The 21,268-nt window shown below is 42.3% G+C and overlaps 3 protein-coding genes across 4 annotated transcripts; 1 reads left to right on the top strand and 2 right to left on the bottom strand.

The window, feature by feature from the left end:
- Nucleotides 1-269: 269 nt before the first annotated feature.
- On the bottom strand, nucleotides 270-7,354 carry nsun6 (NOP2/Sun RNA methyltransferase 6). Of its 2 annotated transcripts, none has more exons than XM_041961664.1 (12): nucleotides 7,325-7,354; nucleotides 6,335-6,418; nucleotides 5,541-5,696; nucleotides 5,337-5,431; nucleotides 4,581-4,687; nucleotides 4,283-4,436; nucleotides 3,909-3,990; nucleotides 3,621-3,740; nucleotides 3,305-3,449; nucleotides 3,062-3,207; nucleotides 1,428-1,553; nucleotides 270-1,344 (listed from the first exon to the last, which is right to left on the bottom strand). In XM_041961664.1, the coding sequence occupies exons 2-12, from the start codon at nucleotides 6,407-6,409 to the stop codon at nucleotides 1,165-1,167; spliced, it is 1,386 nt and encodes a 461-aa protein (XP_041817598.1). In that variant the 5' UTR covers nucleotides 6,410-6,418; nucleotides 7,325-7,354; the 3' UTR covers nucleotides 270-1,164. The 2 variants fall into 2 exon arrangements, with proteins under 2 accessions (XP_041817598.1, XP_041817597.1); XM_041961663.1 differs by having other exon boundaries at nucleotides 5,337-5,434.
- Nucleotides 7,355-7,920: 566 nt separating this feature from the next.
- arl8 (ADP-ribosylation factor-like 8) lies at nucleotides 7,921-15,262 on the top strand. The gene is made up of 6 exons (XM_041961108.1): nucleotides 7,921-8,315; nucleotides 10,535-10,595; nucleotides 10,691-10,838; nucleotides 12,782-12,865; nucleotides 13,021-13,172; nucleotides 13,784-15,262. The coding sequence occupies exons 1-6, from the start codon at nucleotides 8,270-8,272 to the stop codon at nucleotides 13,830-13,832; spliced, it is 540 nt and encodes a 179-aa protein (XP_041817042.1). The 5' UTR covers nucleotides 7,921-8,269; the 3' UTR covers nucleotides 13,833-15,262.
- Nucleotides 14,324-20,937, bottom strand: maf1b (MAF1 homolog, negative regulator of RNA polymerase III b). The gene is made up of 8 exons (XM_041961107.1): nucleotides 20,405-20,937; nucleotides 19,930-20,018; nucleotides 17,789-17,920; nucleotides 17,520-17,682; nucleotides 17,272-17,393; nucleotides 17,039-17,158; nucleotides 16,759-16,851; nucleotides 14,324-16,623 (listed from the first exon to the last, which is right to left on the bottom strand). Exons 2-8 carry the CDS (start codon nucleotides 20,010-20,012, stop codon nucleotides 16,599-16,601), a joined length of 738 nt encoding a protein of 245 aa, XP_041817041.1. The 5' UTR covers nucleotides 20,013-20,018; nucleotides 20,405-20,937; the 3' UTR covers nucleotides 14,324-16,598.
- Nucleotides 20,938-21,268: the final 331 nt, after the last annotated feature.

The raw sequence follows: 21,268 nt of genomic DNA on the forward strand, positions 1-21,268 counted from the left end.
ATTTGATGTGTGTTTTGTCAGAAGACCCAGACAGAGGAGGGAAGCTGTGTCTATAAATAGTCATCTGAAAACTTGAGGTAGACTCACCGGCCTGCCTCCTTAGTCGTCATGACAACATCGACATGATGACAATACAGAGGGGATGCATCTAAAATAGGAAGCTGCTTCTCCACACTCGGATGCCTCCAAAGTAGACAAACAAGTGCTCCCAGAGATGCAGCTGATTTGATCTCAGAATTTTAATGTTGTTAAACTGAAAAAAACCCTCAGTGTGGCAGTGAATAGAGCAGCCATTTTAATCTACCTCAACATACAGAGATGTGCAGTCGGCTGGCGCGTCCAGACAGATGTCTGGATGGATGATAAGAGTGTAATGGTACTCCCAGGAAGAGGGATTGAGCTGAGGTCATTATGAAGGTCCTGCTTGACAGGAGAACAGGCCAGATGTTTGTGCACTGGAGGCACAAATCTATAAATTACATTCTGTGCAGATTTATGGACGCCCATTATTCAATTTGCACAGAATAAATTACTGCTGAGTGTTGCAGTTTGATTATATGGTGGTTCAAATACGGAGGTGTGCAGTTGCTTAACATATAACGGACATGAAGAGAGAAAGATTGTATTTTAATCAGGGACTTTTATAATGATGAATGTAATTTCCTTTTCAGGCAGAACTACACACAGCATCATTTCTCTCTTACAAGCAGCAGAAGTACTAATTGCAGGTCCCAGTTGTCTCCACCACTACTAAAAGACACTAAATTGTTAATACCTCTCATGACCTCTTTCTGCATGCTACTTCCTGATCTGAGATCCAGCCAATCCGCTGTCTCCATGGCAGCTGTGTCGTCACTGTTGTTATGGCGACGCTAGCACTGCTGCATTTGCCAATACTCATCCAGTCTCCATCCCCATGTGCCCCCACTTCTCCCTCCCTCCCTCTTTTTTCCTTGCCCTCGGTGTTTATAAAGCTTATCCCTATATGGCCCGCAGTTTTAGAGAGCAGCTGTTAAGAGGCAGATGCTGTAAACAGCACAGTGAGCGTCTTTGTCAACACTGCCCCGTCAAAGCACACAGAGTGTCGTAATATAAACACTATTGTTCCCGTCTGCAGTCTCGTGTGAGGGCTGATGGTGCCATAAGAGAAAACATGCCCTCCGGTCAGTTTTTCAGGAACTTGGCAATAAAAAAGCCGATAGTGTCCCCGTCGGCTCTGCAGGGGAGGGGAGCTGCCGTTTCTGTCTGGTCCCAGCTCAGCTCAGGACTGAACCTCTGGAGGAGGCGCAGCTGCTCAGGTGACAGGCCAGCTCCCAGCATGCCTTCTGCCCCGATGTGAGGCTCCTGAGAAAAAAACAAGTGTGATTTGATGAGGTTTCCTAACATCAACGTATAGAATTGTGTCCACGAGGCTGGAGTGTTTTTACCTGAGGCTGAAGCGTGAGGCAGGGAAAGGTATCGAGGGCCCAGGCTACCTGCTCCTCATTCTCGGCTAGAGTCACTGTGCAGGTACTGTACACCAAAACCCCGCCTTTCTTCAACAACCGTACTGCCTGCAATCACACGAGATGCATGGATTTATGTATCTGTTTCATAAATACATACAGATCTTTTATTAAAGTGGCTATAGCCAATATTTTTAACACAGTGTGACTATGTGAAAGGGGTCGCTTGTAGTGAATCTACAGAGAATTAACACCCGAATCTGCAGCACCCTTAGTCTTCATGGAGCTTCAAAGAGAGTTTCAGCTCATTGTTTTGGATTTCTGGCCCACAGCTTCACTGTTTCGGTTCACTGCCACCACTATCACAGTGTTGTTTTAGGCAGAGCTGTACAATACCTGCTCACCACAGAACACAGTATACTGTTTTTTTTTTTCCCCCAGGAGTTGGTAGAGACTGAAACAGAGCTAAAAGAGAGTGCATGTCTGACTAACATTCACTCCCACAAAAGTTGGGATGCTGTGTAAAACGTAAATGAAAACAGAATGCAATCATGTGCAAATGAACTATTAACCAACAACGAGTGTTCTCAAGCCCATGTAGTAATATCCTTCATACAGTCATGTGTTCACCAAGTGGTGAACCTCGCTCCATCTTTGCACCCGATTACCAAAAAACGGGTGTTTTTGGAGCATTCCACAACTCTCCCAGTCTTTTTTTGCTCCCAACTTGTCTGAAACATGTTGCTGGCGTTAAATGCATCAATTCTATCAATTATAGTCGATGTGGGTGATGAGGTAAAACGTTAAATTTGAGTATTTAAATTCTGTTTTACTTATGTTTTGCACAGCGTCCCAACTTTTTTGCAATCACGGTTGTAACTTGTCACGTTCCAAATCTGTCATATACCAGCACTGACACGTATCTTCTAAAAATCCTGTGCTACGATGCTGAATAACCTTGAGGAAATGCTGATGGAGCACTATACAGTATGTCACTGGGATAAATGATGTCCTCTGCATTGGGGTCTAATCTCGCTTGAGTAATCCATCTACTAGCCATACTTAAAGCTAAAAAAAATCCACACTAAAACTGATTTTCACATTTGCTTTAGTCTTGAGCTACATTTATGTACACTTGTACAAAAAGCCAGGAAGATGAGTGCTGCTACCGCTAAGTGTAGAAAAAGAAATACTTTCTGGTTCTGCTTTCTGACAAATAGTCAAAATACAAGTGTTTTCCACAAAAATACCAGTGCATTTTTTTTACCGTCAGAGCTGAAAACTGTACCTGACACTCATCTGTTAAAAAGCACTTGTGTGTAAGATAATTGAAAACATTGTAGTGTATTAATCAAAATGATCAGTATTACAGCATAAGCATGTTGGGATTTATAGTCACTTGATGAGATTAGAGTCACAGCTTTGAGCAGATTTGCAAGGAAAATAACATGAATAACATTTTGAGGTGTCTGAAGCTGTGTATCGCAGCCAGTATAATAACTGCCCAATGCTGCCATCTACTGGTCAAAACGAGTTTTCATTAATGCAATGTGAGAAAACCCCAGGTGAGTGTCAGGTGTTTTATCCGTGTCTTATCTGTGGGTGGTGAAACCTACAGAATGCAATAACTTGCGCTGCAGTGGCTTGTAGGAACAGATCTCCTTGAGGCTCCAGGTGCTGCCCATGTTGGGTCTCTGACCGAGTCCACTACAGGGAGCGTCCAGCAGAACCCGGTCGAAACTCTCAGGAGGGAAGGGAGGTCCTGCAGTACATTCAGAAACACAAATGCGATATACTAATTCCTGCTGTTGGTCATTAACTAATATTGCCAGGAAACTTATAACTGTCCCTGCTGTCACCTTCAGTTTCCTGTGCCGGGTCACTGCTCACAGCTTGAGTGCTGTTAAAGCAATAAGCTTTGATTGAACGCAAATGCAAGATTTGGGCGTTTTGACGAATTCGATCAACCTTGTTTCGGATCCTGTCCAAGGCCAGAACCTCACCCTGTGCGAGACGGAAGGAGACAGGAGTTCATTCATCTTCAAGGCACAAAAAGCGTCAGTTACACAGTCTCCAGACCCTCTACAGTCTACGGTCCATGCATGCATTAGCACAGTGCATGTATGGAGCAGCTAACATGCAGCTGACTGGTCATGACCTCTGTAGAACTTGTACCTGATCCCCCATGAGTGCAGCGATGTGGCAGGTCTTCCCTCCGGGCGCTGCACACATATCCAGGATACGTTCTCCAGGACGAGGACCGAGCACGTGTCCCACAACTACAGAGGGAAGGTTCTGCACAACATGAAGTCACTTCAGTTTTCCACAGCAATGAACGTGAAGAGGCTGAAGAGTGTCCAAAAACTGTACGTGCGCATTGCTCTGTTCTGCATGCCCAACTTGTAGACAACCAAATCCATCGTTCTGACATTACCAGAGAGGAACAGAAGTACACATACGTACCTGTAGGAACGTCAGGCTGGGTAGAACACCATCAAAGGAAGGACTCTGGTAAAGTGGATCCACCATGCGAACACCTATTCCTCTAAAATGAGAGAGTGATTGAATCGCTGCCCTTTTTGAATTGTGAACACAATCACCATGATTGTTTGACCCTGAGGAATAATTGATCATGATGGCCCAGCTGTGCACCAGGAGCGCCTGTTTTGTTCACGTCCAAGAATCACTTCCTCGTTTGTTTTTTTATTGCGTGTAGTTAGTGCATTATCCTCCTCATATCAAACCAAAGCTACCATCACTAATTAACACGTGGCAGCCTGGACGACACTCAAGTCTGCAGAGTCATATATTTCTATATGAATCTAAAGTCTACTTACTTGGCAGGTTCATCTGTGCAGAAGATGCTGGAGCGATCGATTTGAGCGATTCCATTTCCCAAAAAAGCTCTCTTTCCCTGGAAGCTCGTGGCTCCTCGGGTGCACTTCCCCTCCAGGTCAGAGAAGACAGACACCACGTCTCCAGCCTTCATGTCTAAGAACAAAGAAACACATCATGGTTAGATTTCATGTTAGAAAATGTATAATTAAACACACTCCCATGTGTAAATGTGTTTTTTTAAATTTACTTGTTTTTTATTTATTTATTTATTTACTATAATGTGTCTTTGAGTCTTACACTTGGGGCTGGCGACGATCCCCGGGATGAAGACATGAGCACCTCTCAGCACAGCGCTGCCACACTGAGCACCAACCACCAGCTCTGAGCTGAGCTGCTTCACAGGCCTGAGAACACAAAACAAAAGGAAGTCATACGCTGGTAAATCAGACTTAGCTGGATTCACGAGATCAAGTGACATTGCTCGAGCCAAGTTATTATATGCACGTTATATTCATATACGCCCATGCAGTTTGTTTCCACATGCAATTAATACAATTACAATTTGTGAACTTTGTTTCACAAGCTCAAATTATTAATGACTCCTATTTGCTTCAATAGCTGAGAGTCCATCTTTCCGAGCTTCGGATTATATGGTGCGTCAAGTTATTGGCAGAATGCAGTTGGATCTTTGTTTGTCTGCAGATATATCAGGTGTGTTTTTATATATAATTTTTCAAAATAAAATAAAAACATAAAAGCAGAAGTGATTTGCAAAAATACCACCATGTTCTTCACTCAAATGCCCTCAAAACAGACCAGACCAAGAGACATTTGTTGTGCCGTAACTGTATTTTTAGACACACCTAAAAAAAGTGAGCACTGCTGAAACTGGTAAACAGTTTTTTCTGTCATCATTCAGTGACATTCCACAAGGGTTTGGCCTCAGGAAACGCCCGCCCAGTGGTTGGACTGATACTGCAATTTAAGACTAAGCGTGCGCTCCACAGAGCAGATTCGGATTCGGCTGACGTCGTTCCAGCATTCCTCGCATACCTCGGGCCATCGACAGGAAGCAGCAGCACATCTGGAACTCGCGGGTGAAGCAGAATCTGAACGGAGACCTCCTCTGCTGACGAGTCGCACATCTGCTGCTTCAACGACAACAACATACTGATTGATTAGGACTCAGCTGACCACCGCTGAGGGGCACCAACACACAGCAGGGACATCTCAGAGCATACTGAGACAAAGATTCACCTTCCGCAGCTCTTCTGCTAGCTTGTGTCTGATCTCCTCCAGGGGAGCGAGATGAGTGCTGGCCCGAACACAAGTATACAGAGGAGGGTGAGACAGGCATGTGAGCAGCTTCTGGAAACGACACTCCGCCTCCTGATGGCCCACTGCAGCTAACACCTGAGCACAACAGAGACAAGCCGGCCAAGAAAAAACAGAAAAAAATATCTGAGAGTAAACGATCAGAAAGCCTTCAGGAACTCATTTAATTTTAATAATCAATTAATAGTATTTTTTATCAATAGACAGGATTTAGCCATCCTACTTCATCAAACAGCCCTAAAACAGTCATCTTACAGTATATTACATTGAAAATAACAAAACTGCCACCTGAAGTTAGAATTAATAAATAAATCCTGCACCATTGTTATCATTGAGGACATGCTTGTGCTTTACTTTCGACAATTACACAGAAATATGAGTTTTGTAGTATTATCAGTATTATTAAATGACTCTGTTTTTAGGCCAAAAAGAGCATTTAGACAGTTGTGCAGAGACAGAATTTGCAAAAATTAAAATTCATCTAAAACAAGAAGGAAAAAAACCTAAAGAAACTGATAATAACATTTTGATGGAAAGCCAAAAGTGTCTTCAGGAGAGATTTTGTCCTCATGACAGCAGTATATCTAAACTATAACTATACTATATCTTAACATCCTTCTGCCTTATCTTCATCACTGAAAGAGAGGAAGACGTCTCTTTGCATAAGGTGCATTTATGATTCTGCAGGAGAGACGAAAAGGCACAGAAACTCCTACCTCCTTGTTCAAGAAGACACTCTTGAGAAAATCAGAGACTTCAGGCTTCAGAGAAATTCTTGGGAAAATAGACATTTCTTTAATCTGTGAAAGAAAAGTATCCAATCAGTATGAGTAAAGTGAATTAATCATGATTGATGAACTGCAGCAGGAGAGTGCGGAGCGTCTCTTAGAGGTGATTACGGGCTGGAAGCCTCTGATGTTGATTGGATAAGGCTGGAAACCCATCAGCAGACTCCATTACTGTCTAGCAGATAATCAAAGAAGATTGACACTTCTTTGCACTGATTACTGTGGTTTCTCCTGCAGTACAGACTCTGATATAATAATACTAATAATAATTCACAATTGGTCACATCTGATCATCAAATCATCACTTCAATGCAGCTTTGTATATATTTTATTGTTTTATTTTGTGCATTTGCAAATTGGCTTATATACATGCAATGTCGTATTAGTTCACGTTTGTTCCTATACAAATAAACATCAAATAAATTCCTAATAACAATACATTAAAATACAAATAAGTAAGATTAAACTGATTAGCAACTGAACAGATGTAAATAAAAATAAATGCCGTAAAAGCACAGAATAAATGACCAACTAATGTGTTTTTAGCAGAGATTTAGCTCGTTTAGCTTGCCTGATCCTGATTGTTTTTTCTTTATGTATTCTGTTAATCATTTTCTATAATGTCCGTCTTTTATTGGCACTATCTGAATTAAATGTTACGTGAAATAATGAAAAAACAGAGTCAATGTGTGCTAACGACCGGAGGAAGTGCCTCGTCCTCTTCACAACATGGAATAATACTCTATAACAGAGCTACTTCAGGTCCAACACGGGTCATATGTATGAACTGAACGCTCGTAGTGAGTCCTGTTCAACACATCTGCTTCTTACATTCACAATTAAAACGCACTCAGTGAAATTAACAGTCTATGATTGGAATACCAGCGATGTAAAGCCCGTTGAATAGTCTTTACTCACGCTCTCTGCCTGCGTGCATGCCCGTGCCGATACTTCCGCATACGTCACTTGGCTAGTCACATGACACCAGTTGGATTTAGAAATGGAAGTAAGACAGCCTGTTGAATGCCGCCGGCTGTATTAGATTTGCTTGTTTTGTTTGGATATACAAGGAGTAAAAGTAATTTTAGCTTTAGGGTTTATATATATTTATACACACACACACACACACACACACACACACAAACCATTTAACATGTTTATGTACTGATTACATACTGATTGTGTGTTGTTGTTACAAGTTTTGCGTAGTAAGATGAAATAAAAACTTGTATTCTGAATTGGCAACATTGATTTTAAAAAAGCTCTTTGAGAGGAAAAGAAATACTAGAAATGTTTTTATTAGATAGACACAAAATTACTTTTCCATATATCTGCACCACTTATATATATCTTCCCTTTTTAAAGCATTGTCTCGCTCTTTAAAGCTGTGTTTTTGAAAGCTGCTCTGAAAAAAGGCAAACAAACAAACGTCAACGTCATCACGTAACCGGAAGATAACTGAATATTTGGAGTTGCTCTTTTCACCGCACCACTGCCAGCAGCTAACGGGTAGAAGAAGCCGTACGAGCAGACCTAACACATCGCCGCACATCTCGCCCTGTGCTTACACGATTTGCGAGGACTTTCACGACACCTCGGGCGCTCGATAAGAAGTCATCTCATCTATGTTACTGTAGACCATTTTATCCTCGTGTTAGTTACATTTTAAATGTAGCAGGGGCGCATGGAGTCGGCGTCGAAAAGGTCGATGAGGTGTCTTGCGGACAAGAGATCATCCAGCTAATGTTAGCTAGCCGCAGCCAGCCACGGATTGACCGGTGTGGATTTGAGGGTGGAGAGGCTCGGTGCTGCTGCCCACTCTACTGACGGACGGACGGACGGACATTGGTATTAACCTGAACAATGGGCCTCATATTCGCCAAACTGTGGAGCTTCTTCTGTAATCAAGGTTGGTGTCGGTGAAATTGTTACGGCTCACTAACCAACCCGCTAGCTACTCAGAGCGAGGATAATGTGAACTGTTAGCCTGTTAGCATAAAGTGAGCAGCACGACTCATAATAACAGATGAGGGGGGGATTATCTCGCTACATATCTCTGTGACTTCAAGACCCAGGCTGCTCGCCCATCTGAGCTGGCTTTGTTCAACACTCCCGTAAGAAAAAACATCCATTTAAACTACAGCCCCCGTTCTTCATCAGCCGCTCTAATAGTTAATCTGTTTATCAGTTTGTCAACCAACATGATCACCTTAACTCACAGTAAACCTGCAGGAGCGTATTCATCAGCTTGATCACACTTTCCAGGACAAATTACATTGCATAACTTTCTCCTCGCTTTCTGGAGATCAGTTTAGAGAAATATTCTCACCCAGTAAGAGAAAACGAAGAAGCAGAAATAACAGCAAAATCATCTGAGGAGGAAAAAATAGTGACAAAGGCAACAAAGAGCCATCCTTTCACCATAACCTTTCACTCGTGTGTGTGACGTTGAGAAATACTACAAAGATGTGAAATGTATTTTGTAGCTACAGGATATGTGGTAAGGGTGTGTTTTGTTTGATTTTTTTAAAAAAGATTATTGAATCTTTAATCTGATAAATAATCAGATTGAGATGCAACGATGACTTGGTTAGTTGTCAACTATTAAATTAATCACCAGCTATTTGATAATTGATTAGTCGGTTAAAGTACATTTTAAGTGAAAAAAAGGCAAAATCCTCTGATTCCAGCTTCTTTGATGTGAATATTTTCTGGTTTCTTTACTCCTCTATGACAGTAAACTTAATGTCTTTGGGTTGTGGGTAAAACAAGACATTTGAGGACGTCATCTTGGGCTTTGGAAGACTCCTATTGACCATTTTCTGACGTTCTATAGTCCAAACAACTAATTGATGAATGGAGAAACTAACCCAAAGATTGATCAACGAAGAAAATGATCGTTAGTTGCAGCCCCATGTTAAACTACGTATTACTGACTGAGCATTTTCATAATCTGCTCTTAATTATTATCTTTTAATAATAAATTCACACATTCCCTCTTATCTTCTTTGGCCTGTGTTGCTGCACTGTTGCCTGACTCATTCCCTAATTCTGGATTACACTGCTCCCAGTGTCAGGTTACACTCACAGATTACAGACGAGGTCTGAGGGGAATGGTGGCTAATTACATGTAATCAACACCATATAATGAGATTACCTGAAGGGTGGATTATCAGTCCAGAAGTACTGGTTGTATGATTGCTTTTTAAATGTGTGTTTTGGTGTTATTTGTGTTGCTTTGTTCTTAAACATTTTGCTTTTTACTTGCTTGCAGCCAGTGGAAATTTTCATTTTTTCCTGTCGTCCATGTTGTCAATATTTTGCCCTATAAAGCTGAAATCTAAAGAAACACATTGCTGTTTTTGAAGTATTCTGCTTAGATAACTATTTTTAGGTAATCCACTGATCAGTGACTGCTAATATTAACATCTAGCGTGTTGTCAGTAGTGTAAAACATTTCAAAGGAATCTGACCCAACCTGTGTTAGAGTAACACATTTTCCATTTTCAATAGACAGCCCTTTGTTTCCATTAGACTGTTTACTGAAGAGTTGTGTGCATGTCAAAAACTGACCTATTGTTTGAAATTTAGATACGATGATGATGATGATGGCAATGGTGACAGTCAGTTCAGTCGTGCTGTCAGGATCGTCGCAGGGTAGCTGCCCTTTTAGGAAGCAATAGACATGCAACATCCTCCAAAACCCAGTGTGGTCCGCAGAGGCTGTCAGAACTGCGAGCCCTCCGACCAGACTTCCTTCCTCCCCAGCAGCCGGAGGCCTCAGAAGGGCGGAAAAGTCAAAACGCTAAACGGGACGCTTTGGCATGTCTGTGTCGGCTCTGATTCTTTCCTCAGTCCGTTACGTTCAAAGCCTTTACTGCTGCAAACTGTGCTAGCTGCGTTTTCTGAATGGAAAGAATTCACTTGGAAAAATGTAGGTCAGCGAGTTTTGAGGAAGGAAACACGTTCAGCCTTTATGATTTTGAAGGAACGGCGATGAATAACAGGAATCCATTGTATAGGCTGCCGCTTATTGTTTTTACAGTGACGGTGAGGAGTGTTTTCTTGATAAGAATGCCTCATCGAAGGTGTTTTTCACACAGTTCTCATGCTGTATTTGTTTTGCAGAGCACAAGGTGATCATAGTTGGACTAGATAATGCAGGGAAAACCACTATCCTCTACCAGTTGTAAGTATCCTAATTTTCACATTTACAGCTGGAAGCTCCTTCTTTACTGCATCTGAACTTGCAAAAACTCACTTTCTGATTCCATTTTTATCTAGTTTGATGAATGAGGTGGTGCACACATCACCCACTATCGGGAGCAATGTGGAAGAAATAGTGGTGAAGAACACTCACTTCCTGATGTGGGATATAGGAGGGCAGGAGTCTCTCAGGTCCTCCTGGAACACCTATTACTCCAACACAGAGGTGAGCAGCACGTTTTGTACACTTTTCCACTTTAAGGCTCTCTGGCAGATGAGGGGACAGAGGTGTTGTCCAGCAGCGGGTTTTCTGGCAGCTGGCGTGTTTGTTCAGAGCACAGACGGCAGCAGGGGCCGCCCAAGTCAGAGGTCAGCCTTTCACAAAGGGGCCTGTCTGAAAGCAAAGCGAGGGTCAGGAGAAGAGCAGGGAGAGTCGAGCAGAGGCAGATGTGTGGGAGATCTTAAAGAGAGCTCTCGGAGTAGACTTTCCTGATGCAGCGCTGTTTTTGTTGTAGTTTCAAAGGCAGCAGAATTTACTCATCCACACCGCTTTCACACACCGCATATGTGACGTGATATTCAGCATGGGTTGACATTTTGGTTGTCATTCATGCCACACAACAGGTCACAAGTAAATACAGGGCCCCCATCCATTCACACGCGACCTGACTCGCCAACTGTTGCTCGCTCTCACGTCTCTGCTGAAGAGCACCGTAATGTTCATCTGGAGCTGAAACAAAAGTTTCATTTGACTATAAACTATTTTGATGATTGAGTTCTGTTTCTATGATTTTTCAAGATATCAGCCAAATATCTTTAGTTTTTTTGACTGTTGGTGCTATTGTAGGAATTTCTAGAGCTGCAAAGATTGGTTGTTTAACAGAAAATTAATCAGGATCTGTTTTGTTTTGGGGTTTTTTTGGAGCAAAAATGAGAAACACTCTTCTCGCATGTGATGTTCGGCTGCTGTTTGTTGTCATATACGTCTATAAATTAGACTCCATTTAGGTTTTAAAATGTTGTTTGGAAAAACCTAACAAATTAAAGACACTTCCGTGGGCTTGGAGATATTGTACAATTGTATTTTACAACATTTTCCCCACAGTCACTATTGACTAATCGATTAATTGAGAAAAGTGTTAAGTGCAGCCCTACTGTTTTCTAACAGTTCATAGACCAAACAAATCAGTTAATCAAAAGAAATCACATTGGTTTATGTGAAAAATAAATAGTAGCAAGTAAAAATGTCCTATAAAAAATGCAACATATTACAGTAGAGTACACCAGTATATTCAATCCATATTTACAGTTAGTAAAGAATTAGATGGAACATTTCTGCACTAAAATATCTAAAATGACTGCACATATGTTGTTTTACCAATGTTCAAACCCAGAAAATCTATAGTTTTATTCATGATAACGGTTCATTTAATTTGGTCCCCTTTCCTCCTTTTAGTTGCTATAACTTTGAGAGAAACACGAGAAACACCAGACGATACGTCAGAGAGAGGTGAAGGAAGTCAGCGAATGTGACTGACACGTGAACGACAATGAAACTTTAATTATCTTGACATAAACATTTCTGCCTAAGTTGTGTCCGATAGATTTTCAATCCGGTTGTTTAACAATGAAGACAACAATTCCTATGATCCCACGCTGCTTCACAGTGTCATCAGACTACATCTTTTGTTTCATTGTTTTGATTGAGAGACCTCTAGCAACAGAAATGACATGCAGTGCATTTGAGAAGCGTTGAACATTAGCTGGCTAGAAGCTCTAAATATCTACTATAGTAGAGTTACCAGGATCCCAGTGCTTACTGTCGGAGGAAGTTCTCCCTTTCACTGAAGCAGTGTGAGACTCTGTAGATCTCTGGCTGTGATTTCCGACTCAGTCATGTAGGATGACACGTGTTGTTGAAAGGCTGCTCTTTCCGGGGTCGTTTGATTTAAACGGCGTCTCTCACATTCTACCAAAGTTGACTTGCCTTTAGTCTTTTGTCATACAGGCTCGCACTCTCATTCACAAAGGGTTATTAGCATAGCAGTCACTGGGACCCATTGTGAGGCCCCTGGCCCGGAAGTCGCCACCCGCTGTGTTGCATTTCATTGCTGTAAATGTCTTTTGGAAAGAGGCCACTCAGTGTGATTTTTGCCTCCTCCTCTGCAGTTCATCATTCTGGTGGTGGACAGCACAGACAGAGAGCGGCTGGCCATCTCCAAAGAGGAGCTCTACAGGATGCTGGCTCACGAGGTAACAGCTTAACACGTCTTTATACGGCCTCGAGGAAATAGACGACACAGAACTGGCTGTTCTTCATTGATTTTCCACCAAGGTTAGCCCTTTCCACCCTGCTGCATGGTTTATGGTTTCATTGTTCTCTGTTCTCTGCCTTGACCTCCCCTCAGGACCTGCGGAAAGCAGCTGTGTTGATATTTGCCAATAAGCAGGATATGAAGGACTGTATGTCTGCAGCGGAGATCTCCAAATACCTCACCCTGAGCTCCATCAAGGACCACCCCTGGCACATACAGTCCTGCTGTGCACTTACAGGAGAGGGGTAAGAGATATACATCAACAATGGGTCATAATCACTTTCCAGATGTTTTAAACTGACCTTCCCAAGGACGCAGGTTCTAAATCAATATCTAATAAAATATCTGAGCAGGATAAGAAGAGAGAAGAATAATTGAGAAATAATACTCACTAGAATTGAATCACCTCACATGGCAATTTATATTAAATGTCTTAGATATCAACCATGAAGCTAAAACACAATAGCCCACAGTGGACATGAGGTTGACACCACACCAATAAGGCACATAACATTTAGGGTAAACAAGCACGTTGTGGATGATGCAGCAGAGTAGTAGCACAATAATATGTCCATTTAGTGCACTTTAGAAGTATAATAGATTTTGTAAATTTTTTTTTTTTTTTAGCTTTCATTGCACACATTTGAGATTTAACTGCTGTGAGTTCTGCAGACCACCAGGTGTCACTGTGGGTTCTGAGTGTACAGCCCTGACCAGGCACAAACAGGAAGTTGTCTGCCCTTCTTCAGTATATTGTTAATATGTCTTGCATGCAGGGAGAAAGTCACTGAAACATTGTTGAAATCTGCACCGTGTGTACGTGTTCCTCCAGTGACACACTTCATTGTTTCTCCAGTTTATGCCAAGGACTTGAGTGGATGACCTCGAGGGCTGGACTCAGATAGCCCCTCCCCCAGCCATTGACGGCCTGACTACCTGCACCACCCACACGGTGGCACAACAGCTTGTCCTTACTGGCTTATTGTTACTTTTTATTTTTTTAATGATGAATTTTAATGGACTCTGACCTCTGGCACAGGACGGGAGCACTGACCCCCTCCACAGCTCAACTGTTGCAGGGGAGCAGCTGGAAACGTGACCAGAACTAATGAAACCACCTGGTTGTGGAACGAGAAGTCGCTTTTATACAGTAAAGGAGGAGAAGAAAATCATTTCAGCAGGACTCAAGTCAAGAGTAAGTCCAAGTGCAAAGCAGGGCGGCACTGGATGCTCATTTACACTCATACATATCATGCTACAACACACGTCATATCAAGAGTATGCCACAAACACCATGTCGGTGCCCAGCTTTGGGAAATATGGTGCAGCTCTATTGTTATTTTTCACCTCTATATAAGTTTGTTCATGTTCAGGTGAAAACTGAGGGATTACAAGCAGTATTGTAAAACCAGTTTTAATGGGACACTAATTGTTATTCAGAGTAATGTTCTCATATTTTTTTTTTTTTTTCAGTTCTCATTTTTAGCACAGCTATTAATAATTGTACTCATGATTTCAGTTTCATAAGCTACATTGTTGGTGGTTATCCTCACAAAGATTTATTGGTGCCGTATTGAAATGTGGTCAAATATGAACCTCCCTTCCTGTTACCTTGGAGCCTGGTTGTTATTGAGCCAAATGGTGTCGATCCAGAGTGTTGGCATGCAAACGTTTTCTTAAAACTCACCCTTTGGAACAAACGGAAATTACTCTTGCCATTTATTTACCTAAGCATTGAATGGCTGAAACTTTATTATTTCAAATGCAGGTACAAAGCTCAGTTTTAATAACAGTATTTTTAAACACTGTTTTGTCAGTGATGCATTATGATTTTTATTTAATTTTATTTTTTGCTTTTTGTCCATCATACAGTTACAATACTTGATCCTCAGCCTTAACCATGCTGTTCTGAGTGTCTGGAGGACTGTATGTGTGTGAATCTCACAGTCTGCTCCTGACTTTTACCCTCTTTGATCCTGTGTAAGAGTCCATGAGTAAAAGATCTATGCACGTGTCACTTTGAAACCATGTATAGCAAGATCCACAGTGGCCAAAAGCAGGAAGTGCATGAGTTTCATTGAACTGGTGTCATCTTGGTCAGGGAGGTGCCTCTGGGTCTCTAGGTGTTTTTGTTGTGGGACAAGGTATTTTTACATGTAACAGGAAAAAGGACGAACTTGCAGCCCCCACACTCTTTACAGCGTTAAAGTTTACAGCTTTGACCTTGATCTCACAAAGCAAGGGAACTGATCATGTGCTCTCAGTGTGGTGGCGTCTAGTCTGGGTCACGTACTGTATTTGCTTTGGGTTTGTTTTGTTTGTTTTTTTTCAATTAAAGTTTATTTTGAACTTTGAGTCTGTAAAGGTCTTTTTCAGTATATTTGGAATTATAAAATGATTTTTTATAAAAGGGAATAAAATTAGATACATTCTTAAACAAGCTTGGGCCAAAATGTTACCTCAAATGCCCAAAAAGTTGATGCTTTCAAAGAAGAACACGGCTGATTGAAACACCAGTTTAATTCACATCTGCAATATATCAGCCAATTAAACAAAGCACAGAGCAGTCAAGAAAAGTCACAGAACTCCTACCCACTCGAAAGGAAAGAGGAACCTCTCAATTTCTAAAAAATAATGGAAAAACGGCCACTTCTGTCATGTTATTTTCCTCTAAATTGAACTATACATTCACTTTTCAATGAAGCCTTTGCACTGAGGTAATGAGCAAAGAAAAACACTGGCAGGACCAACATTTAAAAACGGGGTTAACCAGGCTCAGATTGGGGGGGAACAGAGGAAAAACTTCTTGAATCAGACAACGTATAAAAATTAATCATGGGACTAGAAAACAGTGGATGGAAAGAACAATGGAACATTTGTTAAAAGCTGATATGTTTTCTAAGCTGCAACCCAGGTGCCAACAGTTTCCTTGGCAATGCCCTACTGTCTAAAGTACAGACGAGCGTTTGCAGTTAGGTTCAATAATACAAGTTTCGGTTATAAATGCAGCGTTTTTTTTTTTTAGATTTCAAACTCAGTGCTAAAAACAGTCTCACAGTAACGTCACTGTCGCACATAAAAAGCAACATACAGAAAGAGCAAACAATGAACAAAAGAGGAGTTCTTAGCTGATCAGTGAGTCAGTCCTTCCTGGGTTTTGATGGACCCAGCTCAGCCCCTTCCCCAGGTTATCATAGATCTGTCAGTTCTCATTGATGCTGGTGTTATCTGGACTCCTTTCCTTGACATCATTTGCGAGAAACTCAGCCCCCTAGCAGTCTTTGTCAGCCACTCATCCATACCAAGACCTTCTATTCGAGCGTCCGTGGTCTCTCTGGAAATGTGGCAGGTGTAGAGAAGCTGTGTGTTCGTGTGTGCTTGTTTGGGCTTGAAGCTTATGGTAAAAAAAAAAAAAAAAAAAAAACACATGGGAGAATGAAGGAGCTGGAAGTTACCGCTGAGTCTCAAAAAAAAAAAAAGTCCTCACGGTACACAGTTCACTGCCAGCAGAAGCCTTCAAACATGCACTAGTGTAATGTGTGAAAATGGCTTTGGACTAGCAAAATCCCAGAAAACAAACCAAAAAGGAAAAAGTACATGGGGTGAAAAACTGGAGGAGAGGAGGGAAAAGCCTAGATATTCTTTGGCCGATGCGTGTCCATCAGGGAAATTCACACGCACAGAGCTCTGGGGAACCTGGCACAAGAAAAGAAAAACATTAATGCAAATTATTTTCATCACAGACATCTCCTGCATCCTTTGCATTAGCAGCCACATCCAACCCCTCTAATGCTGCTAACCATCGAACCACTGGATGATAGCGAGTCTAACCTGTCCTCAGTGAAGCCGTCCATCTCCTCCTCATCGTCCAGCTCCATGTCCAGCTCATTGTCGAGACAGTCGCGGCCGTAGCCACTCAAGACGCTGCAGGTGTCAAACATTTACACAGCTTTTGTTTGATTCGTCCTGTCATTTGAGTGTTTCCAATATTTGTGTTTGTAAATAAAGACTGTTATCTGATGTCACTTGCTGGTAAAAGAAAAATGTTCCCTTTGGCGACTGACTAACTATTCATCTATATTATATAGAGCTTGAGTGGCTCTGTGCTGACCTGACTGAGCGACATGTGAAGAATACAATCCTCTTCAGTTTCTTGTTGTAGAAGAAGTAGTTGAAGGACCAGAGGCTCCCCTCTTCACCAAAAGGGTCCGAGTCCAGATCAGGGTTGTAGCTAAGAACAAATAAGACATCAAGCTGAAAACGGCTCGACACCAACAGAACTTTCAGAAGCATAAATAACCTGCTGTAGCACACACACACACGTTTGTGCATACACATGCCTACCTGTAAATGTCACAGCCCTGCAGGTTGATCTCTTGGTCGATGGCGTTCCACAGCTCCGGCCCCAGAGAGTTGAACTCCTCTCCCACAGCTGAGAACAAGCTGCCGTTTACTGCATTCGCCACCTGGAGAGAAATCACAGTCCCACTGTTATCTGACAAAGATGTTTCTCTGTTGTTACACCAACTGTGGCATGAAAATTGTCCACTCTGCCTCAGGGGTCAGACTCGGCTACAGAACAGCACACTAACCCAGTTGAGGCTGGGCTCTCGGCTGAACTCGTGAGCCCGTGCCGCACTGAAGTCATAGTCTGGCCTGAAGGACTCGTTGAGCGTTGTGATGAGGTAGAAAAGGGTCTTCCTGCAACACTTGTCACTCAGAGGGTTCTCCCCGTCCTCACTACTCTTCCCCAGCCTGCACAGCAAAACACAGAAAATACAATTAAGCATTTCTTTTGATTTCCCTCCCTAACTATTTTGAATAAGGTTGACAACAAACCACCCTGGACTGCAGTACTCACTGTGAGGGGCTGGTGGCGCTGGTGGACTGGGGGGGAGAGAGGGCCTCCAGGACATGTGGCTCCCCCTCCTGGCAGAACTGCTTGAACATATGTTTGTCATCCCCTGCCATCTTGCAGGAGTAGCTCTCAATCCTGCAGGGCAAAAACAAAAGTACAGCAAACATGTGACCAAAGTTCATGTGCTGTGAACACCAGAGTTAGCCCTCTATCCTCAGATGTAAACAAATAAAAATAAACACTATAGGACATTATCTAAAATAGAATTTAAAAAAAATAGCTGTGATACAGACCAAACTTTCTTTGATTGTGTTGCTATTCAGATCTATAAACATTACTTTTTGGCTGAGTGTGCACTCTAGAGCTTTGTTCGTGTCAGATGTGACTGGGCACTTAATTTATTGAAGGTTCACAGCGAGTGCAAAACAACCGGACTGAAAGATCTCTGTTTGACAAGACAGTCCTTGTCTTTCCACTGGCAGCCATATCTGCACTAACATCTGACAAGAACAGGCTGGTGTTAAAACTTCCTGCGTGCTCTTTCATGTTTCTGGGTCAGACGCCACTGTACACAGATATGCAAGTGGAGAAGACTGGTGCACAGTTGTTTATTTTGCCCCCTCCCACCTAAGAGTTATGCAAGAGCAAAAGGTTGTGCAACTAAAGATAAGGCGACTACTGAGACCCTCACAGGTCCTGCCAGCCTAATTATAGGAACATTGGGTGGCAGCGACACCACAGTGGAAATAACTGGCCTGGTTTTCCATACGCAACACAGCTGACCTGCCGATGAAAACACTGGGTAACCAGATGACATGGCAGACACCGGAGCTGAGTGAAGATAAACACCAACGGATATATATTTAAAGAAGCTACAACAGCAACAAGCGCTGTTAAATCTGTGCACAGCACAATCAAAAATGTGTGTGCTTTAATATATTTAGTTACTACTGGATTAGCTGTTTATGTAACAGTAATGCATGTATGCACTGAATTGCTTTTACACCACACATGACCTCTACACAGAGCACCAAATGTGTTCTTTCAGCTTTTTGTGTTCAGTGAATCCGTGTGTAGCTTTTATCAACAGTGATACAAAAAAATGTTGATTATTACTGTTTGTGTCATTTAATTCAGCCCTTACATTCGGTACAGCCAAATGCTTATCTGCTGAAAACACCATGAACCTCCTGTAAGCCTGGTAGGTACATTTTTAGTCCAAGTCTGCAGTTTGTGAGTCCTGCTGCTATGATGGGCCGCCTCACTAATCCACTAAGCAGCCTAAACACAAGCAGCCCTGGCAGCTTCAGCAGCACTCAGCTATCATGCAGTACTGCGGTGTGTGTTTATGTGTGCATCTACATACCCTCCAATAACATACTTCACAACAGCCTCCAAAATAACCACAGAGTGGCGGTGCAAAGGACACCATGTTGTGCGTCACTCTAGGTCACAGACAGTACAGAAGCTCAGTTTCACCACCCACACTCAAACCTTGCACAGCCCCGCAACCCACTGCCCTTTATGTAACTACACTGTCACTGAAACAGAAGGCCTTACATAACTTAAAACACACTGTAGCGTTTGTACAGTCTGCTAAGTCAAAAACACGCGCTGCCAGTTAACTATTAACTTTCAGTGAGGCTCTGAAAATAGGCCTTTAGCTTAGTAGTCACGATATTGCAGGTGCTTGTTTGCTCTACTACCCCCGTTTATGAGCACTGTCAGTGATCCCTGAACCAGCCACACCTTTCATACACCGATAATCCTCATTTGATGACATCACACCAGACAAGATTTTTCCCCTATAAGGGGAACTTCAGCCAAGGTGGAGGCACTCACCACTCCAGTGGCTTTTACTTTGTCCGACTTTGGTGTAAAACAGCGTCCTTTATGTTGATTTTCCTGTTGAGCCACTAAGCCTGCTCTTCAGAAATACAAGCCACAAAGCTATTTGCACAAACACACCTAGAGGTGTGAACTGCGCATGCATCTCCGCAGGGATCATGAGATGTGTGTTTTCCAGGTGTCTGTGCAAAAGCACGTCAACTTCAACTTGTTCTCACTGTTTGCACCTTTAAAAGTGTAACAACATATCTATTACAGCAGTGGGCTCTGCCGTTCTTCTGTTGTTGAGGCCTCACCTGCCAAGGATGCGAGACTCCCCTGTTTCAACACACAGCCGGGAGCTGAGGGCTTCAAAGCTGGAGTTTTCCAACAGTTTCATCGCTGTCTGTGACAAACAAAAAATAAACATAATGTTCACATGTTCATAATGTGTCACATTAGACCAAGTAGACTTCTCTCTACTCTCTCGCTCATTATAATACATACAGTTTACATGCTCAATAAGGGAAACAAACTTCATATCGGTTGCTAGGCGCACATAATACAGCAACGGTAATTGATTGTTCTGTGTTATTTAGCGTAAGTGCTATTACAACCTAATGAACTCTTACATAAATAATTAGTACGATGGGACTACAGCGCCCCGCGAGGGCAAATCTTAGGTCAAAACACTATTTCCTCTATCTGTAGACCACTGCCCCTCCCCCACCATGTTCAATTGAAGTTGACATATCGTCTTCCTGTTTCGATATTACGACACAATTCACTTACCGAGCAATATTTCCAACGCAGGCAGAAACGGGCTCAAAACGACAGCCGTCGGCTGCAGACAGTCCTCTTGACCGAACTGGTTTCTCGGCGAAGCGAAAGATTAACGACCCCCGCTTTGTTGTTGACCAGCTAACGTTAGCGATTAGCTTGCTGACAATTAACACTCCTGTCTCCAATTCACAGCTGAGCAATTAATTCGCACTCGATCTTAAGCATCTTACAAAAGCACTCGGTCGAGAATGAGTTATTCTGAGGCCTTTTAAATTTATAGAAAAGCTGCTCTTCCCGATTAAATGCGATGAGATTAAATCCAAAGACTGCTGGCGTCCGTCGGAGTCTGTCTTCAGCGGCATCCCTTTCGACCTGATTTCACAGAGAGGTTTGTATGGGCCAAATCAAGTCGCCTTTTTCTAAGCGACTCGATCAGAAAAGTATAAACTAACGAGCTACGAAGCCTGATAAATTACAGAGGTGGCTCAAGGTTTGTAAAAATCGTCGACTACCTCAGCGACACATCTATTCTTATCAAAACAACGGAATCTACTGTACGTTCAAACCCAGCCCCTTTTCCTTTATATACGCTCAGCGGACATTCACGCCTACTTTTATCACAGCCGTCTCGTGGTTGGCTGCTTCATCTGTCAATACAGTTGACTGCTAATGTGATTGGTTTAAACTTCCTTGGTCAGTCCCCACACTCAACTGGATCAAATTTCTTGGATATCTTTTAATTTAAGTTATTTTATATTATGAGATATTTTGTTATTTTTACAGTTATTTTATATATTTTTGCCCTATGTCGTGTTATCATGTTGAATGGGTCGTCCTACTGAGAGTGGAGTCATGTCTGTTAAATTATCCTTA

Source organism: Chelmon rostratus, chromosome 20 (assembly GCF_017976325.1).
Source record: "Chelmon rostratus isolate fCheRos1 chromosome 20, fCheRos1.pri, whole genome shotgun sequence".
Taxonomy (NCBI): domain Eukaryota; kingdom Metazoa; phylum Chordata; class Actinopteri; order Chaetodontiformes; family Chaetodontidae; genus Chelmon; species Chelmon rostratus.